At 35.6% G+C, this 9,233-nt stretch overlaps 1 protein-coding gene across 3 annotated transcripts in view; it reads right to left on the bottom strand.

Annotated features, from left to right (window-relative positions):
• prkacbb (protein kinase, cAMP-dependent, catalytic, beta b) overlaps positions 1–8,039 on the bottom strand; it is a 19,961-nt gene extending 11,922 nt beyond the window's left edge. Inside the window, exons 1-3 of one of the 3 annotated variants that reach the window (XM_016508271.1) lie at positions 7,753–8,039; positions 2,292–2,300; positions 1,566–1,627 (exon numbers count right to left, since the gene is read on the bottom strand). In XM_016508271.1, the coding sequence (XP_016363757.1) occupies positions 1,566–1,627; positions 2,292–2,300; positions 7,753–7,798 (117 nt within the window). In that variant the 5' untranslated portion in view covers positions 7,799–8,039. Of the gene's footprint in view, positions 1–1,565; positions 1,628–2,036; positions 2,046–2,291; positions 2,301–7,752 lie in introns of all 3 variants that reach the window. The other 2 variants (XM_016508272.1, XM_016508273.1) reach the window with 2 other exon arrangements.
• Positions 8,040–9,233: the final 1,194 nt, after the last annotated feature.

Raw genomic sequence — 9,233 nt, 5'->3', positions numbered from 1 at the left:
ATAAATATACACAGTGCATGCACATACATTATGTAGCAAAAACTTATTTTGGATGCAATTAATCGTTTGACAACACTTGTTGTATTCATTTGGATGTATATCAGGTACTGTACATGTCAATTTTTCTTAAGAAAAACAATTTCTCTCTAATGCTGTAAACTATACAGAAACCCTGTCAGTTGGTACATTACTATAATAATAAAGGGTAAAATATACAATAGAGTCCAGATTGAATTATTTTTAGATATAAATGATCAACACTCCAAAAAAAGCATACAAATTAAAGTTGAACATAACACAGTTTTCTTATCAAATGATATAATTATACTTCTATTCCAATTTGTTGTTGAATGAAATGACGATATTAAAAAAAATATACTGTTTGACTTTTGTGATGAAATTTACAGAATTTGAAAGCCGAGACTTTGTTTCAAATAAAAAGTAACAAAGCACAAAGCTTATTGTAAAAACTGGATGGAAGGAAATTTGTTCATGAACACCACAAAACAAAGACTAAAAACTTATTTTGGAATTAAAGAGAAAAAAAAAAAAAAAAAGTTTCTTAATTGGAACAGATTTAGAGAAATGTAGCATTATGTCACTTGCTCATCAACGAGTCCAGTCCATCAATGAATGTCTAGTGAAGTAAAAAGCTGCATGTTTGTACAAAACAAATCCTTGCTGTCAGAGAGCTCTCGGAATGCATCAAAAATATCTTAATTTGTGTTCCGAAGACGAACGAAGGTCTTACAGGTTTGTAACGACGTGAGGGTGAATAATTAATGACAGGATTTTCATTTTTGGGTGAACTATCCCTTTAACTGATGGACTGGAGTGGTGTGGATTACTGTGATGTTTTTATCAGCTGTACTCTCATTCATTCTGACGGCACCCATTCACTGCAGAGCATCCATTGCTGAGACACTGATGCAATGCTACATTTCTCCAAATCTGATGAAGAAACTCATTTTGGATGTAATGAGGGCGAGTAAGTTTTTGTTATGGGGTGAACTATTCCTTTAAATTCACTGTTTTGGCAACACTCAATACAGTATCTGACAGGACCTTATGATAACAGAAGTGACCCAGAAGTCACCAGTTAGTGAAAATGAATGGTGCTGTGCTTCATCACTCATAATGAGGAAGAATAAAAAAAATAAAATAATAAAAATAAATAAATAAACACACCTGTGGTGGTGATTCGGATGGATTACTTGTGGATTATTGTGATGTTTTTATCAGCTGTTTGGACTCTCATTCTGACGGCACCCATTCACTGCAGAGCATCCATTGCTGAGACACTGATGCAATGCTACATTTCTCCAAATCTGATGAAGAAACTCATTTTGGATGTAATGAGGGCGAGTAAGTTTTTGTTATGGGGTGAACTATTCCTTTAAATTCACTGTTTTGGCAACACTCAATACAGTATCTGACAGGACCTTATGATAACAGAAGTGACCCAGAAGTCACCAGTTAGTGAAAATGAATGGTGCTGTGCTTCATCACTCATAATGAGGAAGAATAAAAAAAATAAAATAATAAAAATAAATAAATAAACACACCTGTGGTGGTGATTCCCATTTTCTCAAGAAATCTTCTTTGGCTTTGGCTAGAAACTCTTTCACTGCCAGGAAGAAATACAAAACTCTGAATTACGAAATTATAGCTGAAAAATAACTCAACCAACTAATCAACATCAAAAGATACTTCATATTCAAGTTGACAAGTAAATGAGGGAATATTTTTCTAGTTCTAGTACTTTCTAGACATCAAAATCAGGCAAGGGTTGTCAAGGACATCAGAGGTGAAAAAGAGTTTTTGTGAAGCATGCATGTATTTTATTTATGAACACAGGAGCAGAACATCCAAAGTATAAGTTAAGACAATCCCACATAAAACAAACATCACAGCAGACTTCAGTTGACCGCAGTGACGGAAAAACGAGGAAAAAAGCTCATGATTAAATACACCGTGGCTTTTCTTGCAGGATGTTTTTTCGTCACTGCGGTAACGTAATGTAATTGTGATCATACCAAACGTCTCTACAGATCACCAAGGATTTTCAGGAACATTCACCCACATGGATGGGATGATGAAGAATCAGAGAGAAAGACAGAGAGAGAGAGAGAAAAGAAAGACTTCTGTCAAACAATCACATCAGTTAGACGGTGCAAGACATGGATTAGATGTGACAAAAGTACAGAGGAAAACTTGAAATCGCATCATATGACCCCTTTAAGCAAATGTTTTTTCGTCACTGAGGTAACTTAATGTAATTGTGATCGTACCAAAAGTCTCTACAGGATTTTCAGGAACATTCACCCACATGGATGGGATGATGAAGAATCAGAGAGAAAGACAGAGAGAGAGAGAGAGAAAAGAAAGACTTCTGTCAAACAATCACATCAGTTAGACGGTGCAAGACATGGATTAGATGTGACAAAAGTACAGGGCTATAAAAAAACTAGACAAAGCAAACGCTGATAGAAAGACTCAAAAGTTTATCGTTTATGCTGAATAAGACAAAGACGACTACTAAAGCCAATCTGAGGATGCTCATCATGGTTTATAACATTCAAAAGCTGGATGCACAAAAATGGTTTTGGGCCCTGCAGACAGGAGTGTGCTTCATTTCTAACAGCTAGTTTGTGTCGCTCTAACTGGTTTGAAGGTTTTTACAACAGCAGATGTCTGCAGGAGGATTCTTCTCACCGTCACATCCTTTTATGGCATGTTCTCGCTTCGCAAGTATGTGAAGGCCTGGATTGAACCGTTTGGTGAAGTACAACCGCTCATCAGTACAACGTTTATAGACAAAGACTAGAACAGTTAAGATTAAGATGAATTTACAGAAATGTTAAGGTTTATTTTTTATGTTGTAGTATAAATTGACTTTTTTTTTGGACAAGATTAGGGATCTTCCAAGATTGTCTGACAACTAGGGTTGCAAAAAGGTGGAAAATTTCCAGTAAATTTCGGAAATATTCTTTTTGGAACTTTCCAGGGATTTTTGGAAAGTTTCCGGAAATGTATCGGAAGTTTTCCACCCCTTTTCAACCCTACTGACAACCTATTAATGTTATGAAGGATAAACAGAGGTAACTGGGAATTTAACAGCAAACTGAACGACTGCAATGAACGAAGTGCATAATTTATAAAAAACTGACAGTTAATTTGAAGTTGTTGAGTTCTACAACATACAAATATCCAACTTGAATCAACGTGGTCAAATTTACCTGAGAATTTTTCATAAACTTCAGTGTATTTTGTCTTAATGCACTGTGTGTTTAGTGTTTTCTTTTTTCACTTTTTATCTTGCTCTTAAAACAAATGAGAAATCTAACAGTTTAGCGAGACAAAAACACTTGCATTAGACATAAATTCTCTGAAAAAATATCTTATACATGTCTTGACTTAAGTGTTGCTTCTACCATACATTTTCCTTGTTTCAGGGATTTTTTTACTCTGATGATAATAATATTATTATTATTAGTATAATATATAAATATATATATATTTGTTTTTGTGTGTGTGTGTGTGTGCTCAAGTTATTGAAGTGTATAACTCCGTATCCATGATGCGCATAAGCAGTTTTCTTATGAGGACTTTGTTTTATACAAATTATAGTTATTTCATCCTGCTAAATGTAAATGTATCCACATATCACTGCTTCATTAAAAGAAATTGATTGCTTTTATACAGCAGTTAAAAAAAAAAAGTTAATATTGAGTAAGTTGCAACTTATTATATTTATATATTATTTATTTATTATTATATTATAACAATATTGCCAGTTACTTTGTTTTGTCCCGCCACTGAAAACAGAAACACTGTGCATCTCAAGAGTAAAACACAGGTGGTGTTTCTTTTCCTAAATGAATGTGTTTTTGCACAAAATGGTTGAGTAAACGATTCAATGATTCTCTAATAAACAGTCATTTCTCCCATTCTACTGGCGTAATGATATAACCTGCAGAAAGAGTCAGTGAAAATATCCCTACTATTACTACATAGTAAGGCAGCACAATTAATCGAATTTCTAATCGCGATTAAAATTACGGATGCCACAACTACATAATCATTCAAAGCGGCAATTAATCGTTCAAAGTCCACTTATGTTATTCTGCGTGCTTAAGATGCGTTTTTTTTTTCTACAGGTTATCTTAAGGGTTTTTCCATTGTTTTAATTTTAGTTTTATTATAACATTATAATTTTTATTAATTTAATAATTTATGCATTTAGCAGACGCTTTGCGACTTACAGTGCATTCAGGCTATACATTTTTTACCAGTATGTGTTCCCTGGGAATTAAACCCACAACCTTTTGCGCTGCTAACGCAACGCTCTACCACTGAGCCACAGGAACAAACATTATAGCACCATGCAAATTTTTACTTTCCATAATATATAAGCAATAAAAGTTTTTCAGTTAGTGTTTTTTCATATAAAAATATGGCATGCAGTTACTTCAAACAATGGTATAAACATCATTCAATCAATGTAAATTGTGGTTATCGTAATTAATAATCGCAATTACAATTACAAGGGAAAAATCGACAATTATGATTTGTCATAATCGTGCAGCCCTACTACATAGACTGACAGCTGGTCTGCTAAAACCAATCAGACTCAAAGACCGAATCTAACTATTGCAAAAAAACAACAACAACAACAACAACAACTTATAACCTGCTCCACCAGTGAACTGACTTTAAAATAACCTAAATATTTACAATGCACTGCATTTTTGTCCATGAGATAAAACATGCTGGTTATTTCAGCACTTCAAATGTGAAGTCTACATTGCATTTGGAGATGCAGGTCCATCACACCGAGCAGTGCATCCGGGGTAAGCGTGCGTCACACTTAAACTAACAGTGTCGATTGCAGTTGATAGCATCAAGCCTTTCAAATCTACCAATTACTCTTATCCTCTGTAGATGACAAGCTGCTCACGTCAATGACGAAAGCTAAGTGTACTTAGGCATGGAAGCTCTACATAGTTCTAAGCTGAAAATAAAACCTTTTCCCCCACTCCACTGTGCAGCTTTTTAAAAATGCCATGACCTTTTTATATGTTTCTTGAGGATCACTTATAATACGTATATGTCCTTATGCTGGTTTATACAAAATGAACATAATATATGATTTAAAGAAGGCAATCCTTTTGTTTTTGCTCTTATGTTCACACATGAAAACAAAACCACACTCAAGACTTAGCTGGTCTGTTGGCTGTTTTTGGGCACTTACCAGCTGGTCAGGCTAAGAGATCAGCTGGCTAGCCCGGATAAAAACCAGCCTGGTCAAGATGAAAGACCATCATAAACCAGCTATGGCCAGCAATCCAGCTAAGGCTGGTTTAAGCTTTTTTTCAGCAGTGACGGAGACAGGGATTGAATTTAAAGATGTATATAGTGAAGTAGGGGTGTGCGATATATATCGTCTGCGATAATATCGTAATTGTTGTTTTAACGATGTGCGATTTGACATTATCGAGTATTTTGCAAAAACCATTCAAAACATCCCTACAGAGCGCACGCATACATTACGTGAAGTCTAGACTAGTGCGTGTGCGCATTTAGTGTGTTTTCTTTCACTGCATGATTCAGTCTATTAAAATGAATTTAGAATGATCACAAATTCAAGACAAGATGGCAGAAAAGGTAACAGCCCAAATGTCTTATTCTAATTCCCTGATTAAATGTAAGAATTTGACTCAAAAGATAATGGACACTTTTAGAAAAAATGGCTTTATAAAGGTAAAAATGCCCATAAAATGCAAAAATCAGTTTAAACTTATTGGATTTCAGTACTTATCAGTATGAACTGACCACCACACAGAATATGAAGAATATTAAAAACATTAAAAACATTAGGAGTCAGCTGTCTGCGGCAGTCCTTAAGATATCAGCACAATAACACACTCAGCAAAATATCGTCTAATTATCGTTATCGATAAAATCCCAGAAAATATAGAGATATAATTTTTTGTCAATATCGCACACCCCTATAGTGAAGTGGCTATACAAATGTTAAGTACTTTCAAATCAAGCCATGTAACATCATATATAATAACAGTTAAAATATTTTACAATTCTATAGTAACAAATACTATGATTTCAATGTTCTATAAAGCTTTTTTTTTTTTATTCATGCAACCAACTTAACTGTATAGTTAATATCCAGGTTAGTGATGCTTTATGTATATCATGATATCTTTTATTACACCCATCAAACCATGCAGCACGCCTGCACAGACGCAGACGCCCTGCAAAAAATAAAACATGCTTTTTTTATGGAAAAGCATAAAGGTGAGTGAATAATTACATAATTTCATGCAACCAACTTAACTGTATAGTTAATATCCAGGTTAGTGATGCTTTATGTATATCATGATATCTTTTATTACACCCATCAAACCATGCAGCACGCCTGCACAGACGCAGACGCCCTGCAAAAAATAAAACATGCTTTTTTTATGGAAAAGCATAAAGGTGAGTGAATAATTACATAATTAAACACAGAATTTTCCTTGGATGTTACTCATGAGCATCAACCTGTTTGAGATGATTCAAACTGTGACCGTTGATTGACAGATGCCCATTACATGCAATATATCACCTTTCTACAGTGTCGAATTAGTTTTAGACAATTATGCATATTATATTATATGGAACACTATTCATTATTAACTACTTGCTTATTAGGATGCATACTAGCATTGGCTGTTTATTAGTACTTATAAGGCACACACTATTGCCTTATTTTGCATGACCATATTCTAGATCCCTTAACCCACCCAATACCTAAACTGACAAGAATCAATCAAACTTTTAATAACCAGCAAATTAAGAGTTTATTGAGGGAAAACTCTGAGTTAATCGTTTTTGCGCTAATCTAAAATGTTAGCAAAACAACATTTAGCCTAACACATTGCCATTTTATTAAAGAGGGGGGAAAAAAGCAAGAATCCACTCGTTTTAGTTCGTTTTTTAAGAGTTCACCCTATGCTCACCAGCTACAACAGGCGTTTAATTAACTTAATGACTTGATGTTGTTTACTAGAGGCAGTAGAGACTGCTGTTAACAGGCCCGACCTGACAGCCAATGATAATTGTATTTATTCATTCTCCAGCCTTGATTCTCCAGTTCAAGACAACTAGATCAACTGCTCATTTTTATGTGCATTATCTAAAGGCAAGTGGAGATGTAGAAAACGTATGTAAACGATAAGAAACGAGTGTTTCTCCTGATACAGGCTAGCAGCAGGTCTGGGCCTCTAACCTAGCAAACAGCTTATTATTAGCCTCTAACCTTTCCGCTCGATCGCATACTTGAAGCAGAAGTCAAGAAAACAAAGCCGTTTGCACGGCCCTCCCTGTGTTTTTAAGTTTCAGTTTATATTAGCATTTTAACGTTACATAATGAATGCTAGTACAGCCGTAGGCCTTCGATCAAACTAGTTTGACTCATTCTGTGGCTTCCAGATGAAAAGAACTACAGCAGAGCGAAAACAAAATCACGAAAGCATTTTTGCTGGCTATGGAGAATGCAGAATAAACACGATTTCATCATATAAACACGCAAACCTTTAACATTTGCACTCACTGACCAGCTAACTAACATTAGCCTTGGCTACATAGTTAAATAAACAACGCTACCGACATTATAAGAAGAGCAAGGACTTTATAAAGGAATGCATCTCGTAATATCAGGTGAATGAAAGTATGAAACGCTCCTGCTCTTACCGCTCTCCAGTTCATTGCCTTTCTTGGCAGTCGCTGCGTTTCCCATAATGCGCGATTCTCCGACGACAGCGAGTCCTTGGAGGAGGCTTCCCTGATCTCCGCGCCTCGGCCCTGTCTTACGGATCGACACGACGATCTACGGACCGGGGAATCGGTGGCGGGACAGATCCCTCGGCAGCGTTTCTCCTTCCTTTCCGCGGATGGTGAGCGCGGAGTCTCTTGACTTTCTCGCAGAGCTCTTCTCTCGCTGAGACTCTCTTCCTCCGCTGCGGGAGACACATGGCGATCGCGAGCAGAAGGAGGCTTCATACTGCCATCTGCTGGACGTGAAGAAGGGTCACGTTTAGTGAGAACAGTCATTAGATGGCAGGTGCAAGTAAACTAAAATATGTATTCTAAAAATTATTTTTTTAAAAACTGAATTTAATATAATAAAAATTGTAATTTTACATTAATATATCATCATCATTGAATTCAGTGATGTCATCATCCAGCTCAGTTCAGTTTAAATAGTGTCTGTGGAAATTCTATGTCATTACTTGTATGGAATGTAATGTAGTTATTTGTGCATCAAAAGGTGCACTTTTCATAGTGTCGAACGCAGCACTAAGATCCAATAGCACTAATAGAGAGATACAACCACGATCAGATGATAAGAGCAGGTCATTTGTAACTCTAATGAGAGCAGAGAGCAATATATACAGTAGAATACAGTGTAATATAACAGCTGCAAATAAATATGACAAAAAAAGGTTCATTATATTTAAAAGTACATTTATTAATGCCATCTGGTGTATTTTTTTTTTTACAACAGCCACTGGTTTCACATCTGGTCTTAATGAACATTTGGTTTAAAGGGGTCCTCTATTATGCTTTTTCACTTTTTCAACTTTAGTCAGTCTCATCAGTATATTTGCAGTCTATCCACTAGATGTCAGCAGAGAAAGGAGGATTAATACGGTTTCTTCAATGGTACAAGAAATATTACCCTTCATCACGGAAATGTCTATTTGACGTATGCATTTACATCTGCAGATGTATTTTCAGAGTGTTTGCTCATCTGCAATTCATCTATAGGACGTTTCCTATCAGTTGCCTGCCGTAGCCTTCATAAAGTGTTCGTTGCTTCCTGCAAATGTCTCTGAAACGTCTGTATTCGACAAATATTGCATTTTATTCACTTAAAACTTCACGTCTACGTTTTCAACTCCACCCCCGATTGCAAGCTGCAACTGTCGCCGATCGGTCTGCGCAGCTCCGCCTGAAGTTGAACACACTGCCGTTCCCAGCATGAGATCCGGACCTTGGCATTTATAGGTTTATTTAAAAAAAAAAAAAAAAAAGTATATATAAAACAAATATAATAAAATAGCCTTTTCTATTTTAATACATTTTAAAATGCAATTTATTGACAGTAAATCTGATTTTTCAGAAGCCATTATTCCAGTCTTCAGTGTCATATGATCTTTCAGAAATCATTC

Source organism: Sinocyclocheilus rhinocerous, unplaced genomic scaffold, assembly GCF_001515625.1.
Source record: "Sinocyclocheilus rhinocerous isolate Xijiao unplaced genomic scaffold, SAMN03320098_v1.1 scaffold173, whole genome shotgun sequence".
NCBI lineage: Eukaryota > Metazoa > Chordata > Actinopteri > Cypriniformes > Cyprinidae > Sinocyclocheilus > Sinocyclocheilus rhinocerous.
Note: the sequence above shows the minus strand (reverse complement) of the source record. Positions and strands in the feature narration are given on the sequence as shown.